The sequence below is a fragment of the Anomaloglossus baeobatrachus genome, chromosome 8 (genome assembly GCF_048569485.1).
Source record: "Anomaloglossus baeobatrachus isolate aAnoBae1 chromosome 8, aAnoBae1.hap1, whole genome shotgun sequence".
In the NCBI taxonomy this organism is placed as follows: Eukaryota; Metazoa; Chordata; class Amphibia; order Anura; family Aromobatidae; genus Anomaloglossus; species Anomaloglossus baeobatrachus.
Genome location: NC_134360.1, coordinates 127,038,337 through 127,064,877, shown reverse-complemented (window position 1 = coordinate 127,064,877; position 26,541 = coordinate 127,038,337). Strand labels below are relative to the sequence as shown.

General features: G+C 48.8%; 1 protein-coding gene across 4 annotated transcripts in view; it reads left to right on the top strand.

The window, feature by feature from the left end:
• LOC142249959 (P-selectin-like) overlaps nucleotides 1-26,541 on the top strand; it is a 1,135,883-nt gene that overhangs the window by 239,551 nt on the left and 869,791 nt on the right. For all 4 annotated transcript variants that reach the window (XM_075321989.1, XM_075321986.1, XM_075321988.1 and 1 more), the window contains exon 2: nucleotides 1,981-2,068. In XM_075321989.1, coding sequence (XP_075178104.1) covers nucleotides 1,981-2,068 — 88 coding nt within the window. The remainder of the gene's footprint in view (nucleotides 1-1,980; nucleotides 2,069-26,541) is intronic.

Below are 26,541 nucleotides of genomic sequence, written 5' to 3'. Positions count from 1 at the left end.
TTTTACATTGTTATGAGTTTTTACTCTGTGCAGTACACTGCCTATAGTTTTTTTACTATCAGTAACATTTTTTGCCAAGGGGAGCTAGTGGGCAAGCGATTAGTGCTGGACCTCTACATTGTTGCAAACATTATATAGGAGACACTGCGACTGATTTATATTCACAATATAGGAGACACTGCACCTTCTGTATATACGTTATATAGGAGAATCTAAAGGGCACTTTACACGCCGCGGTATCGCTATCGATATCACTAGCGAGCGTATCCACCCCCGTCGGTTGTGCGTCACGGGCAAATCGCTGCCCGTGGCGCACAACATTGCTTACACCCATCACACGGACTTACGTTCCCTGCGACGTCGCTGTGGCCGGAGAACCGCCTCCTTTCTAAGGGGGTGGTTCGTAAGGTGTCACAGCTGTAGCAATATGTATATGCTGTATGGCCTCTAGGGGCCTCTAGGGGTCTCACTACTTGTATGTGTTCACCACAAGCAAGTGGGAACTCGCTGGTACTGCAGACAGAGTGGAGGCAGCAGAGGGAGATGTAATGGCTGGCAACACCACCTAATAAAGAGCCTGAAGATCTTCACTGAGTGTGATTACTGAGAGACACAGCAAACAGAACATGGTGGCAGCTGGGCACAGAACCTTCATGTGACACCTGCAAATCCTCAGAGCTTGTGTGTGAGACTGGGACTGTACAGAACATCATAGCAACTGTGAGTACAGATTTCCTGTCATTATTCAAGATGGAGACAACAGCGACGTCACACAGCAGCTGTCCAATAGAAGCGGAGGGACGGAGATGAGCAGGCAGAATATCCCGCCCACCTCCTTCCTTCCTCATTGCCGGTGGATGCAGGTAAGGAGATGTTCGTCGTTCCTGGGTGTCACACACAGCGATGTGTGATGCTGCAGGAACGACGAACAACCAGCGTCATGCACCACCAACGATATTATGAAAAGGAGCGACGTGTCAACGGTCAACGATTTTTTACATTTTTGCGATCGTTGATCGTCGCTCCTTGGTGTCACATGCTGCGATGTCGCTAACGACGCCGGATGTGCGTCACAAACACTGTGACCCCGACGATATATCGTTAGCGATGTCGCAGCGTGTATAGCACCCTTTAGACTGATTTATATACATTAAGTAGGATATATTGTGATTACTATACAGTATATATAGGGCTTCAGCAGGTTTAGCACTGGAAGCGCTGAGCATAGAGAAGAAGATTACATTTGCCTACTGGGGACAGGCGTGCAGAGCGTGAACTCCGCCCACTGACGTTGTTACTGGACAATGTTAGACAGTAATAGCCCTGTGTGCACCATAGCTGTATTGTGAGTGTATGTATGTGCACACAGTTCCAATATTTAGAATACTTAAAAGACTGCCTCAAAACAGTGCTTGCAACCACTAACAGGGCTTGTGTCTCACTTTATAGTTTAGTGCTGCAGCCCACTGGTAATCTGACCAGTTTGGCACATTGCCATTTTGGGCCTGACTTCATCACATCATCGTCGGATGCTAATTGTTTCTTGTTGCTTATGGAAGCCTAAAATTGCCCTCCAGCTCTACCATGTATGTAACCTTATTGCTTATACATTCTCCCATAGCTTTATTGATCTTTTTTCAGTTAAGGTGTTTCTCCATTATTGCGTATCCTAGAGCAGCTATTTCCCCATGTCATTGCACTTTTGTATTACATAGAATTAAATATTATGCCACCGCAATTTTCCTAGGTACATAATCTTGTCTGTGCCTGTATGTGCCCTGGATGCTTACCATAGCATGTCGTTGTTGTACTTTTATTGATGCCTAACAATGCAGCAGACTGGTTACATAATATCTGTGCAAAAAGTGCTACATTACAACTCTATATGTTTTCCTCTAACACTGTCAATTTAGTACTGCAAAAAATGTACTCAAGTGTACACTACCATAATTATTAAGAATGTGCCTTTTTTTTAAACAGGATACTATCCCTTTTCAAGCTGTTGGAAGTAACATTGCAGGAAAATGGTCATACCTTCAGCTACTTTGTTTGGCTATATTAAGTTTTGGTAAGATACTTTTATGCTTTACTTTAATATTTACAAATGGAATGGAAAAATAGGGATAAAATCTTTTTATTTTCATCCACATACAGTGCCTACAAGTAGTATTCAACCCCCTGCAGATTTAGCAGGTTTGATAAGATGCAAATAAGTTAGAGCCTGCAAACGTCAAACAAGAGCAGGATTTATTAACAGATGCATAAATCTTACAAACCAACAAGTTATGTTGCTCAGTTAAATTTTAATAAATTTTCAACATAAAAGTGTGGGTCAATTATTATTCAACCCCTAGGTTTAATATTTTGTGGAATAACCCTTGTTTGCAATTACAGCTAATAATCGTCTTTTATAAGACCTGATCAGGCCGGCACAGGTCTCTGGAGTTATCTTGGCCCACTCCTCCATGCAGATCTTCTCCAAGTTATCTAGGTTCTTTGGGTGTCTCATGTGGACTTTAATCTTGAGCTCCTTCCACAAGTTTTCAATTGGGTTAAGGTCAGGAGACTGACTAGGCCACTGCAACACCTTGATTTTTTCCTTCTTGAACCAGGCCTTGGTTCTCTTGGCTGTGTGCTTTGGGTCATTGTCTTGTTGGAAGATAAAATGACGACCCATCTTAAGATCCTTGATGGAGGAGCGGAGGTTCTTGGCCAAAATCTCCAGGTAGGCCGTGCTATCCATCTTCCCATGGATGCGGACCAGATGGCCAGGCCCCTTGGCTGAGTAACAGCCCCACAGCATGATGCTGCCACCACAATGCTTGACTGTAGGGATGGTATTCTTGGGGTCGTATGCAGTGCCATACAGTCTCCAAACGTCACGTGTGTGGTTGGCACCAAAGATCTCGATCTTGGTCTCATCAGACCAGAGAACCTTGAACCAGTCTGTCTCAGAGTCCTCCAAGTGATCATGAGCAAACTGTAGACGAGCCTTGACATGACGCTTTTAAAGTAAAGGTACCTTACGGGCTCGTCTGGAACAGAGACCATTGCGATGGAGTACGTTACTTATGGTATTGACTGAAACCAATGTCTCCACTGCCATGAGATCTTCCTGGAGCTCCTTCCTTTTTGTCCTTGGGTTAGCCTTGACTCTTCAGACAAGCCTGGCCTCGGCACGGGTGGAAACTTTCAAAGGCTGTCCAGGCCGTGGAAGGCTAACAGTAGTTCCATAAGCCTTCCACTTCCGGATGATGCTCCCAACAGTGGAGACAGGTAGGCCCAACTCCTTGGAAAGGGTTTTGTACCCCTTGCCAGCCTTGTGACCCTCCACGATCTTGTCTCTGATGGCCTTGGAATGCTCCTTTGTCTTTCCCATGTTGACCAAGTATGAGTGCTGTTCACAAGTTTGGGGAGGGTCTTAATTAGTCAGAAAAGGCTGGAAAAAGAGATAATTAATCCAAACATGTGAAGCTCATTGTTCTTTGTGCCTGAAATACTTCTTAATACTTTAGGGGAACCAAACAGAATTCTTGTGGTTTGAGGGGTTGAATAATAAATGACCCTCTGAATAAACACTTCACAATTTATAAAAAAAATTAAAAAAAGAAATAACATTCTTTTTTGCTGCAGTGCATTTCACACTTCCAGGCTGATCTACAGTCCAAATGTCACAATGCCAAGTTAATTCCGAATGTGTAAACCTGCTAAATCTGCAGGGGGTTGAATACTACTTGTAGGCACTGTAATCTAAAAGTTGTCTTCTTATTCCGTATTGTTCCGATCTGTGAACATATATGTAAAATAAATACAGATGAATCATTTGCTTTAATTATCAAAATATGTTCCTGTAAATGCAGCATAACTAAATACTTTACATAATGAAAGGCTATGTCCACTATTTTCTATGATTCAATATTGCTCCAATGCATCTAAAACTGAAGCATCCTATAGAAGCAGGTTATAGAAGATGATTTGCCCCTATAAAATGTCCTGGCATCGTTGGTAGAGTGGACATGGATGATGGTTCAAACCTCTTGAAGCTAAAAGGGTACTCAGCTGTACAAGGGGCCACACGCTTGATGGTTTCTACAATTGTACAAAAGACGCACAGTTGATATTCACAATGGTAGATTTACACTTGTGACAATTTGTTGACAATTACAAGGGTCTGCTGGCAATCTCTTTAGCTGTACCTATTTCCTTCTGTAGCAGTCTACATGTGACTTACTTCACTTATCTCATTCACTTCTCACAGGTATGTCATGCAGAGGTTATTTGGGAACGTTACACACTCTTGTGGGTCTTTGTTTTCAGTTTCCATGTCACAGTCCCTCATACACAGGCATTAGTCTTAGCTTAGCAATCCTTTGTACACTTAAACATCAGCTTTAAAAATGTCTCTTGTGTGGCTGATAACCTCCCTTCTTATGTGGGTAATGCTTAGCCTTTTTGACAGATACACTCTTTATATTAGCAATCCTGCTCTGGCAATCTGAGCCCCTGTCTAAAGGGTACTTTACACACAACGATATCGGTAACGATTAGTGATGAGCGAGCATGCTTGTCACTACTCGGTACTCGCACGAGTATCGCTGTACTCGGGCTGCTCGGCGGGGACCGAGTAATCTCGTGATACTCGTGCTGTACTCGTGGTCTTCATTTCTGCATGTTGGCGCTCTTTTGAGAGCCAGCCCTCATGCAGGGATTGGCTGGCAGACCACTGCAATGCCACAGCCCTGTTAGTTGTGGAATTGCAGTGATTGGCCGGCCTGCACAGCGTGACCGAGCCTTTATATCGGCCGGCGCGCTTGTGCTCTGCTCACAGCTATTCAGACAGTCAGTGTAGGGAGAGTGTCGCTGATTCAGGGAAAGCTTTGCGGCCCTTTATAGCTTTTTCAGTTGCAGGGCTGCAAACAGTGTGACCAAAAGTCCTTCTCAGGACTATTCTAGTTGTATACAGGCAGGCAGGGTATAGCCAGGTCGGAGTACAGTAGCAGAGTCCTTCTCAGGACTATTGTTGCTATATACAGGCAGGGTATAGCCAGGTCTGAATACAGGCTAGTGACCAAAAGAGTCCTTGTCAGGACTATTGTACCAGTATACAGGCAAGCAGGCAGGCAGGGTAGTGGTGACCGTATACCAGCCTTCATCATATCTGGGGCTGGTGTACACAGTGTAAAACAGTCCAGGTAGTGTCTGACTTGTCTGTAATTGTCGCTCCCCAAAAAAACCTGTTAGGTTATTATTGCGTCCGTGCTTGGTTTTTAAAACCGCACGTGTGTGCCTGTTGGTGGCAGCGTACAGGTGCACTTGTGTGCAATTTCCACACACTTTGATATAACGCACAAGTAGTGAATATACACGTCAGCAGTGCACAGCATTGCAAAATGCGCAAGGGCATTGGCAAGGAACAAGGAAGTGGACGTGATGGTGGTGCAGGCAGAGGCCGAGGTCGTGGGCAAGCTCTAATTTCGCCACAACAAAGGGCCACATCTAGTCGCTCGCACGTCCTGTCCCAAATTCTTGGGGACCGCAGCAGTACACCGCTCTTGAACCAAGACCAGTGTCAACAGGTTGTTAGTTGGATAGCAGATAATGCTTCCAGTCAGATTGGCACCACCACAAACACTCTGTCTTCCACACGGTCAAGTGTCAGTAGCCGTGATACTGCACCGCACATTTCTGAACCTGATCCTCCTTCCTACCACCAGGCTGAGTACACGTCCTCCTCGGACATTAATGATCCCACACTTGGACACTCGGAAGAGCTGTTCACGTTTCCATTCACACATTCTGGCCTCTCGCCAGCTCATATTGAAGTGGGTCATGAGGAGATCGTCTGTACAGATGGCCAAATATTTGAGCAGCCACGTTCTCACGAAGTTGGCAACGTGTCTCAACAAGTGGTGGACGATGATGAGACACAATTGTCAGGAAGTCAGGAGGAGGAGCAGGGTGCGGAAGAGGAAGACGACGTGGTGGATGATCCAGTAACTGACCCAACCTGGCAGGAGGATATGCAGAGCGAGGACAGCAGTGCACAGGGGGAGGGAGGCGTAGCATCACAACAGGCAGTAAGAAGCAGGGTGGTGGCCCCAGGCAGAAGTCAGGCAACCGTTCCCCGGAACAACACGACGACACAAGGTGCCTGTACAAATGTTAGGTCTTCCCGAGTCTGGCAGTTTTTTAAGTTGGATCCAGATGATTCAAAAAAGGCCATTTGCAACACCTGCCGTGCCAGCATCAGCAGGGGTACCAAAACTAGCAGCCTGACCACCACCAGCATGATCAGGCACATGTCAGCCAAGCACCCGACTTTGTGGGAAGTACAACAGAGTCGAGGAGCAGTGCTTGCTGATGTCACTGCTACGTCTTCGCTGGTTGTGCATGCGAGCCAATCCTCTGTCCATGCTGCCTGCAAACAAGCCTCCTCCACTCCTGCACCTGCAGTTGCCTACGCAGAAAGAACACCATCATCAAGCACGTCCTTGTCCCAGCGCAGCATTCAGTTATCCATTCAGCAAACCTTTGAACGCAGGCGCAAATACACTGCCAACACCCCACATGCCACAGTTCTAAATGCTAACATTTCGCGACTGCTTGCGCTGGAAATGTTGCCTTTCAGGCTGGTGGAGACAGAAGCATTCCGTGACCTGATGGCGGAAGCTGTCCCACGTTACTCGGTCCCCAGCCGCCACTATTTCTCCCGGTGTGCCGTCCCCGCGTTGCATAACCACGTGTCACAAAACATCACACGTGCCCTGAACAACGCTGTTTCACCCAAGGTCCACCTAACCACAGACACGTGGACAAGTGCTTGTGGGCAAGGCCGCTACATCTCGTTGACGGCACACTGGGTTAATATTGTGGAAGCTGGGACCCAGTCTGAGCGAGGGACGGAACACGTCCTTCCCACACCAAGGTTTGCAGGCCCTACCTCAGTCAGTGTTTCACCCACACTCTACAGCTCAGGAATGTCATGCTCTTCAGCCTCCTCCTCCTCCTGCGCATCCTCATCCACTGTGCCCTCCACACCAGTCACAAGCTGGAAGCACTGCAGCACTGCCTCGGCGAAGCGGCAACAGGCTGTGCTGAAGCTAATCTGCATAGGTGACAAACCCCACAATGCAGAAGAGCTGTGGACAGCTCTGAAACAGCAGGCAGATCACTGGCTCACACCTCTGAACCTAAAGCCAGGAAAGGTCGTGTGTGACAATGGCCGGAACCTGGTGGCGGCTTTGAGGCGAGGCCAGCTGACACATGTTCCATGCGTGGCCCATGTGCTCAACCTCGTGGTTCAGCGGTTTATAAAGTCATACCCAGAGCTGTCTGATCTGCTGGTAAAAGTTCGCCGCCTCTCTGCACATTTTCGAAAGTCACCTACTGCTTCAGCCGGCCTTGCCGGCTTTCAGCGCCGTTTGCATCTTCCGGCTCACAGACTGGTGTGTGATGTCCCCACGCGTTGGAATTCAACTCTCCACATGTTGGTCAGGATATGTGAGCAGAAGAGGGCAGTTGTTGAGTACCTGCATCACCTAAGCCGTCGGGAAATGGGTCAAACTCCACACATAACACCTGAGGAGTGGAGATGGATGTCAGACCTATGTACCATCCTCCAAAACTTTGAGGACTCCACCAAGATGGTGAGTGGCGATGACGCCATTATTAGCGTCACCATACCGCTACTCTGCCTTCTAAAACGGTCTCTGCTGAAAAACAAACATGATGCATTGCAGGCAGAGCGCGATGAGTTGCAGCAAGAAACAGTAGTGGGTGTGGGTGATAACACACAGCCCAGCCTCGTCTCATCACAACGTGCAGTGGAGGACTATGACGAGGAGGAGGATGAAGACATGGAGCAACTCTCCGGCCAAATTGAGGATATGACATGCACACCAGTCATATCCTCGGTTCAGCGTGGCTGGCCAGAGGACAGGGTAGATGAGGAGGAGGAGGAGGAGGAGGAGGAGGACAGCATGTTCAGTCATCTTGTTGGTCAGGCTACTGAAGTCCTGGCTGTTAAGAGTCTGGCGCACATGGCTGACTTTATGGTAAGCTGCCTGTCTCGTGACCCTCGCGTTAAGAACATCTTGGCCGACAATCATTACTGGTTGGTAACACTGTTAGACCCACGCTACAAGGAGAACTTTTTGTCTCTTATTCCCGTGGAGGAGAGGTCAACCAAAATGCAGCAGTTCCGGAAGGCCATAGTCACGGAAGTAGGCAAAGCATTCCCCTCACAAAACGCTAGCGGCATAGGTCAGGAATCAGTGGACAACCGAGGCGTACAGCCGAGAGAGGCACAAGTCCAATCCGCCAGAGGTAGGGGAACAGTCTTTAAGATGTGGGACAGTTTTCTCAGCCCCTCACGTACCACAGCCCCTGAGGTGCGGGGTAGTGCCACAAGAAATCCTAAGTTTGCCCAGATGCTGAAGGAGTACCTTGCAGATCAAACAACTGTACTCCGACATTCCTCTGTGCCTTACAATTATTGGGTATCCAAGCTGGACACGTGGCATGAATTGGCTCTCTACGCCTTGGAAGTCCTGGCCTGCCCTGCTGCTAGCGTTTTGTCAGAGCGTGTTTTTAGTGCCGCAGGTGGAATCATTACAGATAAACGCACCCGCCTGTCAACTGAAAATGCTGACAGGCTGACTCTGATCAAGATGAACAAGGGTTGGATTGGGCCAGACTTCACCACACCACCAGCAAATGAGAGCGGAATTTAAAGTTTGCCATGTACCTCCACTCACCCATGGGTACACACTTCTGGACTTTGGATAATCGCTGGACTGCTCCTCCTTCTCCTCATGCGCCACCATGATGATGACCGTTACAAATTGCAATACTTAGGCCTTTGTTTCAGGTATACCCCCAGTGGTAAATTTTTTCGCCCATTCTTTGCAGAATGGACATTACAACAACAGGAGACCCGCTCCTTTGCAATGGGAACAATGTTTTGAGGCCCTCATGCACGTCTCTACCCAGGGACAACGTGGAGCCTCCCAATTTTTGGCTGCCCTGCCTAAGGGCTATACTATAATACACCCACTTCCTTAAAATGGACACTTAATGTTTTGAGGCCCTCATGCACGTCTCTACCCAGGGACAACGTGGAGCCTCCCAATTTTTGGCTGCCCTGCCTAAGGGCTATACTATAATACACCCACTTCCTTAAAATGGACACTTAATGTTTTGAGGCCCTCATGCACGTCTCTACCCAGGGACAACGTGGAGCCTCCCAATTTTTGGCTGCCCTGCCTAAGGGCTATACTATAATACACCCACTTCCTTAAAATGGACACTTAATGTTTTGAGGCCCTCATGCACGTCTCTACCCAGGGACAACGTGGAGCCTCCCAATTTTTGGCTGCCCTGGCAAAGGGCTATACTGAAATAGACCCACTTCCTTACAATGGGCACTTCAGGTTTACAGGCCATCATGCACGTCTCTATCCAGGGACAATGTGGAGCCTCCCAATTTTTGGCTGCCCTGGCAAAGGGCTATACTGAAATAGACCCACTTCCTTACAATGGGCACTTCAGGTTTACAGGCCATCATGCACGTCTCTATCCAGGGACAATGTGGAGCCTCCCAATTTTTGGCTGCCCTGGCAAAGGGCTATACTGAAATAGACCCACTTCCTTACAATGGGCACTTCAGGTTTACAGGCCATCATGCACGTCTCTATCCAGGGACAATGTGGAGCCTCCCAATTTTTGGCTGCCCTGGCAAAGGGCTATACTGAAATAGACCCACTTCCTTACAATGGGCACTTCAGGTTTACAGGCCATCATGCACGTCTCTATCCAGGGACAATGTGGAGCCTCCCAATTTTTGGCTGCCCTGGCAAAGGGCTATACTGAAATAGACCCACTTCCTTACAATGGGCACTTCAGGTTTACAGGCCATCATGCACGTCTCTATCCAGGGACAATGTGGAGCCTCCCAATTTTTGGCTGCCCTGGCAAAGGGCTATACTGAAATAGACCCACTTCCTTACAATGGGCACTTCAGGTTTACAGGCCATCATGCACGTCTCTATCCAGGGACAATGTGGAGCCTCCCAATTTTTGGCTGCCCTGGCAAAGGGCTATACTAAAATAGACCCACTTCCTTACAATGGGCACTTCAGGTTTACAGGCCCTCATGCACGTCTGTATGCAGGAGCATTGGTGAACCTCACAATTTTGGACTGCCCTGGCAAAGGAAAATACTACAAAGACTCACTTCCTCAAAATAGGCACATTAGACTCAAGAGGCCTTCATGTACGTCTCTTCTCAGGGACATCGGAGTGCCACACAATGTTTTCACGTAAAATCTTTCATGTATTAATCTCAAAAAGTAACATACACCAGCTCTATCTCACTATTGGGTATGTGCCCTTAACATTTCCGCCATGAAAAATCATTTTGGGGTCATTTTGGAAGGTTTTCTGGTGAGTCCGTAAAAATGGCGTAAAACGCGGACAAAATTGTTCACAGCTGTGACTTATCAGTGATAAATGCTTCAAGGGGTCTTCCCCATGCTGTTGCCATGTCATTTGAGCACTCTTCTGAGACTTTTGTGACATTTTTAGGGTTTGTCCATGCTGCCGGGGGGTCATTTCACAAAAATACTCGGGTCTCCCATAGGATAACATTGGGCTCGTTGCTCGGGCCGAGTACACGAGTATCTTGGGAGGCTCGGCCCGAGCTTCGAGCACCCGAGCTTTTTAGTACTCGCTCATCACTAGTAACGATATATCGTCGGGGTCACGGTGTTCGTGATGCACATCCCGCGCTGTTAGCGATATCGTTGTGTGTGACTAAAAGGAGCGACGAACAACGATCACAAAAATGACAAAAATCGTTGATCGTTGTCACGTCGCTCCTTTTCATAATATCATTGGTCGTGCAGGGTGAAATAAGGTGAGGGCGCTATTTAGGCTATTTGATTGTACCCAGACGCTTATCATGCTGTCATATATTTCAGGAATGTATATTTTTTGGAAAAAAGTCTCGGTGACAATATGACTTATATGATCAGTTATGCACGTTTTTTGCTTTGTAAGATCATTTTTATGTTATTGTACAAAATATATGTTGATCATGTGATTTTTTTTATCTTAGATAAATTCCATCCTTGATAAAGACCGTAAAACACGCGGTCGAAACGTTGGATGAAATTTTTGAAAAAAGTTTGATCCTTGCACAAATAAATATACATTTGAAGCATCAAAACAATCTCTATTCTCTTATTTTTTCATTCAGTGTGCCAGAGTTTCTCTCACTTATTGTATGCATTTTTTCTCTGATCACCTACTGTTCACACAGTGAGCCAGGTATAACTATTACCAGAAACAGGACGTGGGCGGGTGCTATCGTGCACGACATCGCTAGCTATCGCTAGCGATGTCGCAGCGTGTAAAGCGCCCTTAATAGCAGTATCATGTAGGTGGGCTGGACTCCTCTACCTGGGAGCGGCAATATACACTACTGAAAAGGCTAAACTGTTTTGATGCTTTAGAACACAGAGAAGTTTGAGTCAGTACCAAATGTTTGTAAAAAAGATCCATTTTAATTAACTTCATAAATAGAGTTGAGCGCGGTTCGTGGTTCGTGGTTCTCCAGTTCTAGGCTCGAGTGATTTTTGGGCTGTTCGAGATCGAACTAGAACTCGAGCTTTTTGCTAAAAGCTCGATAGTTCTAGATATGTTCGAGAACGGTTCTAGCAGCAAAAAGCAGGGCTTTTTACAGCTACAGTGTGCAGGAGCCATCGCTGGCAGCCTGCCACAAGCTGGTAACCAAGATAAACATCGGGTATCCAAGCAAAGCGCTTTGGTTAGTAACCCGATGTTTATCTTAGTTACGTGCAGGAAGCCCACACTTTCCCGCTCAGCTCGCTCCACCCCCTCCTGCCCGCGGCATGTACACATACATACACAAACACACACACACACACACACATCCACCCCCCCCCCCTCCCCTCCCCTCCCCTCTCCCCGCCCGCCCGCCCGCTCGCTCGCTCGGCTTACCTGCGGTGATGAAGTCCCGCCATCCCGACCTCAGCGCTGTCACTGTCCTCCATGGCCGCCGCTTGTCACATCACCTATCGCTTCCGACCCGAGACTGACACTGGCGGTGACGTCACGGACCTCTCGCGATACTTGCTGTGAAGGCGCCGGTCATTGACCTCAGTGACAGGGGCTGTCAGTGTGCTGGAGATCAGCGCAGGTAATGTACCTCGCTGACAGCAGCACTTGTCACCCCCCTGCAGTGACCTGGGCTGACCCATTGATGTTAGCTCAGGTCACTGCACTGCTCTCCCAGCCAATGGGGAACATCCTGCTCTTCATTGACTGGGACAGTGTGGATCGTAATGGCAACCCCTTGGATTACACCAGACCTGGATTTGTTTTTCAATCTAATAAATAGGTTAAAGAGGGAATGTTTTGGGGAGTGTTTTTTCAAATAAAAATGTGTTTGTCGTCTATTTTTTTTTTATTACTGACTGGGTTGGTGATGTCGGGTATCTGATAGACGCCTGACCTCACCAACCCCAGGGCTTGATGCCAGGTGACATTACACATCTGGTATTAACCCCAAATATTACCCCGTTTGCCACCGCACCTGGGCGCGGGATGAGCTGGGGCGAAGCACCAGGATTGGCGCATCTAATGGATGCGCCACTTCTGGGGCGGCTGCGGCCTGCTATTTTTAGGCTGGGGAGATTCCAATAACCATGGACCTCCCTAGTCTGAGAATATCAGGCCCCAGCTGTCTGCTTTACCTTGGCTGGTGATCCAATTTTGGGGGACCCCTACGTGGTTTTTTTTTTAATTATTTATTTAATTTAAAATAACAGCGTGGGGTGCCCTCAGTTTTGGATTACCAGCCAAGGTGAGGTTGCCAGCTGTGGTCTGCAGGCTGCAGCCGTCTGCTTTACCCTAGCTGGCTACAAAACTAGGGGGAACCCTATGTCATTTTTTTTTCATTTTTTTGGCTAAATACAAAGCTAAGCACCCCTTAGTGCCACATGAAAGGTACCAAAGGGTGTTCCACTTTTTCTCCATTTTTTTCTCCACTTTCTCTCCACTTTTTCTCCACTTTTTCTCCATTTTTTTCTCCACTTATTCTCCACTTTTTCTCCTCTTATTCTCCACTTTTTCTCCACTTTTTCTCCACTTTTTCTCCTCTTATTCTCCACTTTTTCTCCACTTTTTCTCCACTTTTTCTCCATTTTTTTCTCCACTTTCTCCACTTTTTCTCCACTTTTTTCTCCACTTTTTCTCCTCTTAATCTCCACTTTTTCTCCACTTTTTCTCCACTTTTTCTCCACTTTTTCTCCACGTTTTCTCCACTTTTTTCTCCACTTTTTCTCCTCTTATGCTCCACTTTTTCTCCACTTTTTTCTCCACTTTTTCTCCTCTTATGCTCCACTTTTTCTCCACTTTTTCTCCTCTTATTCTCCACTTTTTCTCCACTTTTTCTCCACTTTTTCTCCTCTTATTCTCCACTTTTTCTCCACTTTTTCTCCACTTTTTCTCCATTTTTTTCTCCACTTTCTCCACTTTTTCTCCACTTTTTTTCCTCTTATGCTCCACTTTTTCTCCTCTTAATCTCCACTTTTTCTCCACTTTTTCTCCACTTTTTCTCCACTTTTTTCTCCACTTTTTCTCCTTTTATGCTCCACTTTTTCTCCACTTTTTCTCCACTTTTTCTCCTCTTAATCTCCACTTTTTCTCCTCTTATGCTCCACTTTTTCTCCACTTTTTCTCCACTTTTTCTCCACGTTTTCTCCACTTTTTTCTCCACTTTTTCTCCTCTTATGCTCCACTTTTTCTCCACTTTATCTCCACTTTTTCTCCACTTTTTCTCCACGTTTTCTCCACGTTTTCTCCACTTTTTTCTCCACTTTTTCTCCTCTTATGCTCCACTTTTTCTCCTCTTATGCTCCACTTTTTCTCCACTTTTTCTCCACTTTTTCTCCACGTTTTCTCCACTTTTTCTCCACTTTTTTTCCACTTTTTCTCCACTTTTTCTCCTCTTAATCTCCACTTTTTCTCCTCTTATGCTCCACTTTTTCTCCACTTTTTCTCCACTTTTTCTCCACGTTTTCTCCACTTTTTTCTCCACTTTTTCTCCTCTTATGCTCCACTTTTTCTCCACTTTTTCTCCACTTTTTTCTCCACTTTTTCTCCTCTTATGCTCCACTTTTTCTCCACTTTTTCTCCACTTTTTCTCCACTTTTTCTCCTCTTATGCTCCACTTTTTCTCCACTTTTTCTCCACTTTTTCTCCATTTTTTTCTCCACTTATTCTCCACTTTTTCTCCTCTTATTCTCCACTTTTTCTCCACTTTTTCTCCACTTTTTCTCCTCTTATTCTCCACTTTTTCTCCACTTTTTCTCCACTTTTTCTCCATTTTTTTCTCCACTTTCTCCACTTTTTCTCCACTTTTTTCTCCACTTTTTCTCCTCTTATGCTCCACTTTTTCTCCTCTTAATCTCCACTTTTTCTCCACTTTTTCTCCACTTTTTCTCCACTTTTTTCTCCACTTTTTCTCCTTTTATGCTCCACTTTTTCTCCACTTTTTCTCCACTTTTTCTCCACTTTTTCTCCTCTTAATCTCCACTTTTTCTCCTCTTATGCTCCACTTTTTCTCCACTTTTTCTCCACTTTTTCTCCACGTTTTCTCCACTTTTTTCTCCACTTTTTCTCCTCTTATGCTCCACTTTTTCTCCACTTTTTCTCCACTTTTTCTCCACTTTTTCTCCACTTTTTCTCCACTTTTTTCTCCACTTTTTCTCCTCTTATGCTCCACTTTTTCTCCACTTTTTCTCCTCTTAATCTCCACTTTTTCTCCACTTTTTCTCCACTTTTTCTCCTCTTATTCTCCACTTTTTCTCCACTTTTTCTCCACTTTTTCTCCTCTTATTCTCCACTTTTTCTCCACTTTTTCTCCACTTTTTCTCCATTTTTTTCTCCACTTTCTCCACTTTTTCTCCACTTTTTTCTCCACTTTTTCTCCTCTTATGCTCCACTTTTTCTCCTCTTAATCTCCACTTTTTCTCCACTTTTTCTCCACTTTTTCTTTACTTTTTTCTCCACTTTTTCTCCTCTTATGCTCCACTTTTTCTCCACTTTTTCTCCACTTTTTCTCCACTTTTTCTCCACTTTTTCTCCTCTTAATCTCCACTTTTTCTCCTCTTATGCTCCACTTTTTCTCCACTTTTTCTCCACGTTTTCTCCACCTTTTTCTCCACTTTTTCTCCTCTTATGCTCCACTTTTTCTCCACTTTTTCTCCACTTTTTCTCCTCTTATGCTCCACTTTTTCTCCACTTTTTCTCCACTTTTTTCTCCACTTTTTCTCCTCTTATGCTCCACTTTTTCTCCACTTTTTCTCCACTTTTTCTCCACTTATGCTCCACTTTTTCTCCACTTTTTCTCCACTTTTTTCTCCACTTTTTCTTCTCTTAATCTCCACTTTTTCTCCACTTTTTCTCCACTTTTTCTCCACTTTTTCTCCACTTTTTCTCCACTTTTTTCTCCACTTTTTCTCCACTTTTTCTCCTCTTATGTTCCACTTATTCTCCACTTTTTCTCCACTTTTTCTCTACTTTTTCTATGGTCGGTCTACCCATTAGCTCTGCCATGCATAGTGTAGCTCTACACCTACTGCACATGTTACTTTATGATTGACATCTCTTTCGTACCAGAGCTGTCTAAGCCTACTCTGACCCCATATTTGTCATTACTATATTGTCCTTGTACTGTATTATGACATTTGTATCATGTGTTTCATTTCTTGCTGTGTTGCAATTTTTTTGCTGCATCCCAATTGTACCTCTACATTGTTCGAGTTTATGTTATTGTTCTCTCACTCTTATGTAATACTGATTATTGTCATTTTTCATGATTACATGCAGATAAGTCCAATCTGACGAAGGCTCAGGCCGAAACGTCATTTGTAACTTGTTTTGGACAAAAACATATATGCTTATGAAAAAAAAAATTTCTTAATACGGACCAATATAGAGTGATTTTGCATTACTATCCGTTGTGACTTACTGACTTAGTCTGGGAGATATAGAGTGCCGAGGTTACTCACTAATTTTATCTATTATTACCTCTGAGCACCTATATACCAGTGAGCAGAGCTTCCTCTACAGTAGTTCTCCTGATTAGGCATGCCCTTACCTCATGAGCAGGGCATTGCAGCTTTGGTAGCAACCATTACGACATGGACTCTGCTGCTGTGGACCCGGGGAGAGTGAGTGCAGATTCATTGCACCCACACTCCTCACATGAAGGGTCCGCACTCCTAGAAAATGGGGGATACGTTCCCTGAGTGTCTCCCCCCCATATTCTAGACGGTCCAGAGTCGTCGTGGGACCCCTTTATTTTTTTTCTTACAATAAATTGGTGAAAGAGGAAATGTTTTGGGGACTGTTTTTTCAAATAAATTTCTTTTGTCGATTTTTTGTTTTTGTTAGTACTGACAGTTTATGATGTTGGGTATCTAATAGACGCCATGACATCACAAACTGCTGGGCTTGATCTCAGGTGACTTTACAGCTAGTATCAACCCGATTTATTACCCCGTTTGCCACTGCACCAGGGCACGGGATGAGCTGGGGTGAAGCGCCAGGATTGGCGCATCTAGTGGATGCGCCACGTCTGGGGTGCCTGCGGCCTGCTATTTTTAGGCTGTGAAGGCCCAATAACTATGGACCTTCCCACCCTGAGAATACCAGACCACAGCTGTCCGCTTTACCTTGGCTGGTGATCCAATTTGGGGGGTCCCCTACTTTTATTGTGTAATTATTAATATTTATAAAATAATTATAAAAAAGAGCCTGAGGGGACCTCCACATTGGATCCCCAACCACGGTAAAGCTGCCAGCTGTGGTTTTCAGGCTACAGCCGTCTGCTTTACCCTAGCTGGCTATCAAAAATGGGGGGACCCAACGTAATTTTTTTTTTTAACTATTTTTTAAATAGAAAAAATTAATGGGCTTCCCTGTATTTTGATTGCCAACCAAGGTAACGGCAGGCAGATGGGGGTGGCAACCCATAGCTGTCTGCTTTATCTGCGCTGAGAATCAAAAATACCGCGGAGCGCTATGTCATTTTTTTAAAGATTTATTTTTACAGCACTGTGATGTCCAGCAATCAAAATACAGGGAAGCCCATTTTATTTTTAGTTATTTAAATAAATAATTAAAAAAAATATATGTTAGCTCCCACTGCATTTTTTGTATTGCTAGCTAAGGGTAATCCAAGCAGCTACTGGCTGCTAACCCCCACTGCTTGGTGTTACCTTCACTGGCAATGGAAAATCCAGGGAAGCATTTTTTTTTTTTTTTGCCAAAAAGCTACAAAAAAAGGACGTGAGCTTCGCCATATTTTTGTATGCTAGCCAGGTATAGCAGGCAGGTGCTGGAAGAGTTGGATACAGCGCCAGAAGATGGCGCTTCTATGAAAATGCCATTTTCTGAGGTGGCTGCAGACTGCAATTCGCAGCAGTGGGGCCCAGAAAGCTCAGGCCAACCGGTGGTGCGGATTCCAATCCCAGCTGCCTAGTTGTACCTGGCTGGACACAAAAATGGGGCAAAGCCTACGTCATTTGTTTTCTAATTATTTCATGAAATTCATGAAATAATAAAAAAAGGGCTTCCCTTTATTTTTGGTTCCCAGCCGGGTACAAATAGGCAACTGGGGGTTGGGGGCAGCCGTACCTGCCTGCTGTACCTGGCTAGCATACAAAAATATGGCGAAGCCACATAATTTTTTCAGGGGGCAAAAAACTTCTGCATACAGTCCTGGATGGAGTATGCTGAGCCTTGTAGTTCTGCAGCTGCTGTCTGTCTGTATGGAGAAGAGCAGACAGCAGCTGCAGAACTACAAGGCTCAGCATACTCCATCCAGGACTGTATGCAGAAGTTTTTTGCCCACCAAAAAAATGACGTGGGCTTCGCCATATTTTTGTATGCTAGCCAGGTACAGCTGGCAGCCACGGGCTGCCTCCAACCCCCAGTTGCCTATTTGTACCCGGCTGGGAACCAAAAATATAGGGAAGCCCGTTTTTTTTAATTATTTCACTTATTTCATGAAATAATTAAAAAACAAATGACGTGGGCTTCGCCCTATTTTTGTGTCCAGCCGGGTACAACTAGGCAGCTGGGGATTGGAATCCGCAGCACAGGTTAGCCCGAGGTTTGTGGGCGCCTCTGCTGCGGATTTCAGTCCGCAGCCGTCCCAGAAAATGGCGCTCTCATAGAAGCGCCATCATCTGGCGCTGTATCCAACTCTTCCAACAGCCCTGGAGCCGGGTGGCTTGTTGGGTAATCATGAGTTAATACTGGCTTTGTTTTACCAGCCAGTATTAAGCCAGAGATTCTTAATGTCAGGCACGTTTGACCCGGCCATTAAGAATCTCCAATAAAGGGTTAAAAAAAGACACCACACAGAGAAAAAATACTTTAATAGAAATAAATACACAGACACATTAGAGACTCCATCTTTATTACCCCTGTCAGCCCTCCACGATCCTGCTCTTCTGTCTTCTTTCTTTCTAGTGTAGTAGTAGTGACGATTGTAGTGAGGGGCATCACTTGGGGCTGGGGAACCTCCATCCTAACTACAATGCTCACTACAATCGGGAAGCAGCGTGCAGCCTTCACTCCGTGAGTGATCACTGCTGGCTGCTAGCGGTAACGCTGACAGACGCGTTACCATAGCAACGGTGCTCCCGGAGCCGCGGTTAGCGGTGACGTCACCGCTAACTGCGTTGCTATGGCAACGGTGATCTCCGTTAATGACCGGCTGTGTCAGCCGGTCCCTAACAGAACGGGGAGTCGACCGTGTGCTAGAGCATGTCGCCGGTACACGGCGATACACATATGTGCACCGTGTACCGGAGAGATGCACTCGCAGGTCCTACATGACGTGTCATAGTCATGTGACCAGTCTGTAGCCAATGAGATAATAGCCACGTGACTGGTCACATGGCTATTTTGACGTCACGATAGGTCCTGCTTCTCTGCTGGCAGTGCAGGTCACCGGGAGGATTCAGCGATCATCGGATGGAATAGCGGCAGGAGACAGAGTGCAGAAGGGATCGCGAGGACCGGTAAGTGTTATGGCAATGTTTATTAACTGTTTGTGTACATTTATAATGCATTTTTATGTGTTTGTGATTGCCTCCCATTATAGCCTATACGTTCGAGTTCGGGACCGGTTCGCTCATCTCTATTCATAAACACACAAGAAAATGCTTTAAATAAGCGATCCTGTTCAAAACATGATCCAAATTTATATTAATACTTACTTGAGTGATCCACAGAGGGAAAACACTATTTTTCACCCTTGCACATATATACATATATATATATATATATATATATATATATATGTGTCGCCCTGGGCAAGCCAGGGGACACGGGTCACAACACCACCACACCCCACACTCCAGGTAGGCACACCTGCTAACCAGAAATCCTTGTTGCCTTGCTCCAGGAGGTTGATGATGCACACCAGGGGGTGGGCCAGGCGGTTGGCTCCGCCCACCGAGGAGCTCACAACACTGGAGGCAGGAAGAAACCAGGCAGTCAGCTCAGGGAGGAGCAGGAGTGAGGAGGAAGTGGAAGGAGGAAAGTGAAGCCCAGGCAGGGCTAGAGTAAACAACCAAGAAGTGAAAGTAAGAGAAGTGTAAAGGAGAGAAGCCAGTAAAGTGACAGAAGGAAAGAAAAGCCTAAGAGCCCAGCCTTGTGTAGGGCTAGAACAGCAAGGTCAGCGACGGCGGTGACTGTTTGGAGGGGGACCGTTTGGAAGTTCCTGGAAGGACCCCGTTGGCTGTGTGCCCGGTGGTCTGGAGCAGTGTTCCGAAGGACAGTCAGCACCAGGGCAGGGGCCTCTCGGACCCCGGCAAGGCTAGGAGTCGCCAGATTTGCCAAATCCGTCAGTGACGGGGACGCAGCTCCCCCAGCAACCAAGTCCCGAGTGAAGGCAACAGCCCGACCATTACCGGGGAGACACCGCCACCGCCAGGGCACCAGTTTCCCCAGGGCCAGCGCCTGCGGGCAAAGTGTAGGGCTCCTCCGGCCCAGATTGCAGCCGGGGAGCGGGTAACCGGATGGAATCCACCGCTACCATCAGACAACATAGGTGCAAAGAAGAGTAACGTCACCGTCACCTACCGGGAGTGCAGGTGCAGCCGTCTGTGGGACCGTCCTACTAGCCGTTGGTTTACCGTACAAACTGTGTCCGTGTCAGGCTGAGTGAGTACCATAGTGCCGCAAGGCACAGCGCTGCCCCCGCGTCCCTGCGCCCTCCAGGCCCTACACTTCACATCTCATCACTGGGCCCCGGGATCACCAACCCCTACCCACGGAGGGGCAACACAACACCTGGCTGCTCCCATCACCATCCCCGGGATCCCCATCCAAAGCAGCTGTGGTGCAATCACCACAACCGTGGGTGGCGTCACGAACTATAACCCCAACCAACACCCCCCTTTTCACTCACGGGCGAGGAGTGTCGCTCGAGACACCCCGGGATCCGGCCCGGAGCTCGAGCCACCAGGAGCAACTGCCGGACCCGAGCAGAAGGGGTGAGCGCGGTGTGCTGACACCCTCCTCCCCGCCCGCGACAACTTGGCGTCACGAACAGGATCTTACCGCTCTGCCGTCAGGTAGAGGTGTGCCTTGTTACCGCCGGAGGCATCCGGCAGAAAAATTTCAGAAGCCGCCATCTTTGGCGCGAAAAGTTCCCGCTCGAGCGTCTTCTCGAGCAGTAGAGGCGCGAAGGCCAAAACCCCGCCCCGAGAGAGGAGGGGCCGGAAAGAGCTAAGGGGGACGGAAACAAGATGTCTGCGCCCGACGGAGCCGCTGGAGGAGCGGTGGTCGCAGCCGCAGCGGCACCCGCGGATGGGAATGGGCCTGCCCAGGTCCCGGTCGTACCGGCGGGAGGTGCCGCGGCCCCCGCGCTTGCTCCGGTCATGCCGTTTTCCTTGCCCTATGCGCCCGGAGCTGCCTGGCTACCGCAGTATGACGGGAAACCGGATGCCCTACCGGCCTTCCGGAAAAAGCTTAACCCGTTGCTAGAGCTGTACCCCCTGACCGATAAGCAACGAGCAGCGATAGTGCTAGGCCAGCTAACCGGCGCGGCGGAGCAGGAAGCGGAGACCTGGACCGAGGGGGACCGGCTCTCTGTAGCCACCATCTTCGAGAAGCTACAGGCTGCCTTCGAGACCCGGACTGAAGCTGAGCTGAGGATGCAGTTTTACCAGTGCCGGCAACGAGCTGGAGATAGCATTCGGGACTATGATCTACGTCTGCAGGCCGCCCTCCGCACGCTGAAGCGGGTGAACTCTATTAATGAGGCGGATAGCAACAAGATGTTAGTGGAGCAATTTGCGCAGGGGATGAGGTCCCCTGAGGATCGTAAACAACTCCGGCTGTTGGCCCTGGAACACCCTGATGTGGACTTTGCTGTGTTAAAGGAGCGGGCTATCAAAGCACTACAGCCCCCAGCTGCTGAAGTTCTGGAACCCATCCCGTGGCCCGTCGAGACAGCTCCCGTTGCGGCGGCCTCAGCCAGACCAACCTCCTTAATACCCGCAGCCCCGAGCAGCACCGTGGAAGAACTGGCAGCCCAGGTCCGTCGCCTGGGCGGAGACCTTGCCAAGATCCTTGCTGCGCTACAACCTCTGACCAGATCTCAGCCTCCAGCGCAGATACAGCTTGCTGACAGTCCCGAAGATGTTCCCTGGATGCAGCGGAGGAGCGCTAACAACCCGCGGAGCAGACCCCCAATCTGCTACAAGTGCCGTAAGCCGGGCCATGTTTACCGACAGTGCCCGTTAAACGAGCAACCCCTGGGGCCCCGGGCCAATCCTCAGGAGTAGAACACCGTGGCCCCCCGGACTGGCGAGACCGATATGTCGGGGCCCGCCCTATCATCCCCGTGGCTGTGGACGGCATACCGATGATGGCTCTCTTGGACACTGGATCACAGGTAACCACCATACCGTACACGTTGTATCGGCAGTATTGAGCCACAGACGAGCTGGCGCCCCCAGACAGTAGTATAAATTTGATTGCCGCTAATGGACTTCCATTGACCCAGGTGGGGTATAAACAAGTGGCTATGACAGTGGGGCAAGCTGAACTGCAACACCAGGGCATGATTGTGATCATGAATGAACCCAGTGATCATAACCCGAAAATAGTGCTGGGAACCAATGTGATGGAACACTGCATGGCTGATGTGTTGAACCTATTGCAACGGCTAGCCGCCACAGCGGCAGGGAGCCGGCAGAGGGCTGTGCAGCGTGAGATTCGTGCCCTGATGTACCGCCAGCATGTAAGCTCAACAGGAGGGGAGATTGGTGGAGTGAGAGTGATGGATGTTGCTCCGTTGACTGTGCCCCCTAGGAGTGAGATGATGATCTGGTGTAGGGCAGCAGTAGGGCCTCAGGGGCGTGACTACCCTGCAATGATGGAGCCCATGCCCTCCGAACACTGGCCCACTGTAGTAGCCGCTCGAGGGGTGGTAGATGTGAAGAAAGGGAGAGTGCCCGTGAGAGTGTTGAACTGTGGGGAGGAAGAAGTCAGGCTCCCCCGGTATGCCACCATTGCTAAGCTGCTCACCCTGGACTCTCACACTATCCATGAAGCCAGTCCATCCACACTCCCACCTACACCCAGCACTTCCCCACCCCAAGGGGACACAAAGGAGTGGCACCAACAGCTACATGTAGGCACTGATGATACCCCTACACATCACAGGGCCGGGGTATACAGGGTGGTGCAAGAGTACGAACAGGTTTTCAGTAAGCACCCCCTAGACTTTGGGCGGATCAAGGGGGTCCAACACCACATTCCCACAGGTGAACATCCCCCTATCAAAGAGAGGTATAGACCTATTCCCCCTGCACATTACCAGTGTGCCAAGGATATGTTGAGGAATATGAAGGAGGCAGGGGTTATTCGGGACAGCTGTAGTCCCTGGGCCGCTCCGTTGGTACTGGTTAAGAAGAAGGATGGTACCATGCGGATGTGTGTGGACTACCGGAAGATCAACCAGATAACCCATAAAGATGCCTATCCATTACCTCGTATTGAAGAGTCTTTGGCTGCACTGAGAACTGCAAACTACTTCTCGACCCTTGACCTCACCAGCGGATACTGGCAAGTGGCTGTGGCCCCGGAGGACCGGGAGAAGACCGCCTTCACCACCCCGATGGGACTCTGTGAATTCAATAGCATGCCGTTTGGGCTGTGCAATGCCCCTGGGACCTTCCAACGGTTGATGGAGTGCTGTCTGGGACATTTAAACTTCGAGACCGTCCTGCTGTATTTGGATGATGTGATTGTTTATTCCCAGACGTATGAAGCCCATCTGGAGCACCTGGCCGAGGTGTTCGCGTCCCTTGCCCAATACGGGATGAAGTTGAAGCCCTCAAAATGCCACCTGCTGAAACCCCGAGTGCAGTATCTAGGGCATGTGGTGAGTGCGGATGGTGTCGCCCCCGACCCTGAGAAGATTACTGCCATCCAGAGCTGGCCGAGACCAACTACAGTGAGGGAAGTAAGGCAGTTCCTGGGTCTGGTGGGGTACTATCGGCGCTTTATAAAGGGATACACGAAGATGGCTGCCCCCATGCAAGATCTCCTCGTGGGACAGACCAAAGGTGGTAGACCCATTGGAGCCCCACTGTCGTGGGAGGACAAGCATGAGGAGTCCTTTTGCCAGTTGAAGGCGGCCTTGACCGGAGAAGAGGTCCTGGCGTACCCTGACTATGGGAGCCCGTTCATCCTCCACACGGGCGCCAGTAATGTGGGGCTAGGAGCGGTTTTATCCCAGGTCCAGGATGGAAAGGAGAAGGTGATTGCCTACGCTAGCCGAAAACTCCGGCCGACCGAAAGGAACCCTGAGAACTATAGCTCCTTCAAGCTTGAGCTATTGGCGTTGGTGTGGGCTATCACGGAGCGGTTCCGCCACTACTTGGCGGCAGCCAAATTCACAGCGTTTACGGACAACAACCCGCTGACCCACCTGAACACGGCCAAGTTGGGCGCGCTGGAGCAGCGGTGGGTAGCCCGGCTAGCCAACTATGATTTCACCATAAAGTACCGAGCTGGTCGTGTCAACATAAATGCTGATGCACTCTCCCGGATGCCCCATCTGTCAGAAGAGGGGTGCGAGGATGACGACCTCGAGGAGATCGAGTTGCCTGCGTTTCACCAGCTGCCTACTGAGAGGGTACAAGTCTGTCAGCAAAGGGTGGATCTGGACCCGCGGCCCAGTCAAGAGTGGCAGGACGCCCAGGACCAAGCGCCGGCTGTCCGCCTTGTCAAAACCCTGGTGGAACAAGGTGCTATGGGAATAGACCCTGCCGCTCCAGCCGAAGCTCAACGCTTGTGGAAAGAACGAAAACGGCTTTACCTAAACCAAGGGAGGTTGTACCGTGAGCTGATCAACCCGAAGACCCATGAGAAGATATGCCAGTTGATCGTTCCTCAAGCTGAGGTCGCTACTGTCCTGCGGGCATACCATGATGGTGCTGGCCACTTCGGGTGGAAGAAGCTGGAGATGCTGTTGAGGGAGCGGTTCTATTGGAGTGGGATGCGCGAATCGGTGGAAGCCTGGTGTCGAGAATGTGGTCCTTGTACACTGAGGAGAAAGGACGAGACTAGCCAGAGGGCACCGTTACATCCCATAGTCACCCATCAGCCGCTGGAGCTGGTCGCCCTGGACCATGTCAAGCTCACCCCTAGCCGAAGTGGGTACACCTACGCATTGACCATGGTAGACCACTACTCAAGATTCATGGTGGTAGTCCCCGTTAAGGACCTAACTGGTCGAACCGCTGCTCGAGCGTTCCAGGCGTATTTCTGCCGACCCCATGGGTACCCCGAGAAGGTGCTGACTGACCAAGGCCCGGCTTTTGAAGCAGAGGTGTTTCACGAATTCTGCCAGCTGTATGGCTGCAAGAAGATCCGGACCACTCCGTACCACGCCCAAACCAACGGCATGTGTGAGAAAATGAATCACTTGGTCCTGGGGCTCCTCAAGACGCTACCGCTGGAAGAACGGAACATGTGGCCGGAAAAGCTACCTGACTTGGTCGACATGTATAATAATATTCCGTCCAGCTCGACGAAGTGCACCCCAGCGTATCTGATGAGGGCTCGGCCTGGCCGCCTGCCGGTGGATCTGGAGATGGGGTTGGAGGCCCCAGAAGCACTCCCTTCAACGGCAGAGTGGGAAAGTCGGAGGAGGGCACAGTATCGGCAGATCCAGGAGTATGTGGAGAAGAACCTCAGTCGAAGCCGAGAGCAGCAGGAGCACCGGTTCAACCAGAAGGCGCCCGCAGGTCCTTTCCAGCCAGGGGATGTGGTGCTGAAACGGAAGAGGAAAACCCACAATCTGGATGATCAGTGGGAGCAAGTCCCTTATGTCATACAACCCACAGAATGGGGAGACGGGAAGACTTATCAGATCAGCCGTGACCAAGGGGACACCCTGGCCACAGTTTCCCGGGACCATCTAAAGAAATGCCCCCCAGCGCTGAAGGTAGAGGCCGAAGTACCGGTTCCTCCACCAGTGGAGAAGGCAGCAGAGGTAATCCACACTGTAATGGGTGACTTCCCAGCAGACTGGCCTACACAGAACGGCGCGGTGATTCTTCCAGTGATACTGTTCCCACAACCCGTGGAGGAAGAAGTAGTGGAAGCGGTCAACCGTGAGCCAGAACTAGTGCCAGTGCCCAGGGATGAACCTGTACCCAGCTCCCCTGCACCTCCGCCTGCCCCACACTATAGCAGGGAGGAGGAACCGATTGTTCCCTCTACCCCACTGTCTAGTACCACTGACACCGGGCCCCGAAGGTCCACCCGTTCCAACCTAGGTAGACCCCCACTTAGGTACAGGGAGACCGTTCTATAAATGAAAGGGGTCCGCAAATGTAAGAGTGTTGCTGTTTGTTTGAAAAAGTTAAAAGTTTTGAAAAATGGAAAAACACTGATTGAACCGAGTTTTCACCTGATTGTCTGCTTGATTGAACCGACTGGAGCTGGCACCGTTGTCCCCGTGGGGACCGTTTAAAATGCATGGGAACTATCCATGGACAAGCCCGTGAACTCTGCAGGGCAACCACAAACGTTAAGTGGCTTGTAAATATGTTGGGTACCGTTACCGTTTCCGCAATACCGCCTCCGGAGAGGCAGGTTGGAGGGGGGGCCCTGAGCAGAGCAGGCCAGGGCCCAGCCACCAAAGGAACCGGTGGCCACCCTCTGGAGGGGAAGGACAGATCCCGCTCGGGTAACTTGTGCTGGACTGTGGGTCAAGGGGTGCTGCCTGGGTTTTAGGGGCAGCATCAGGGCCAGGTTGCTTGGGTGGGAGAGAGCGGAAACCGTGACCGTATACCGTTGCAACGTTAAAGTAAATGTGCCTCCCGTTTGGGAAGAGTCTTGATTAAAAATGTTATTTATGTTTGCTTAACCCTTGTTATCCCCTTTTACAGAAAAATAAAACCGGTGTAGGAC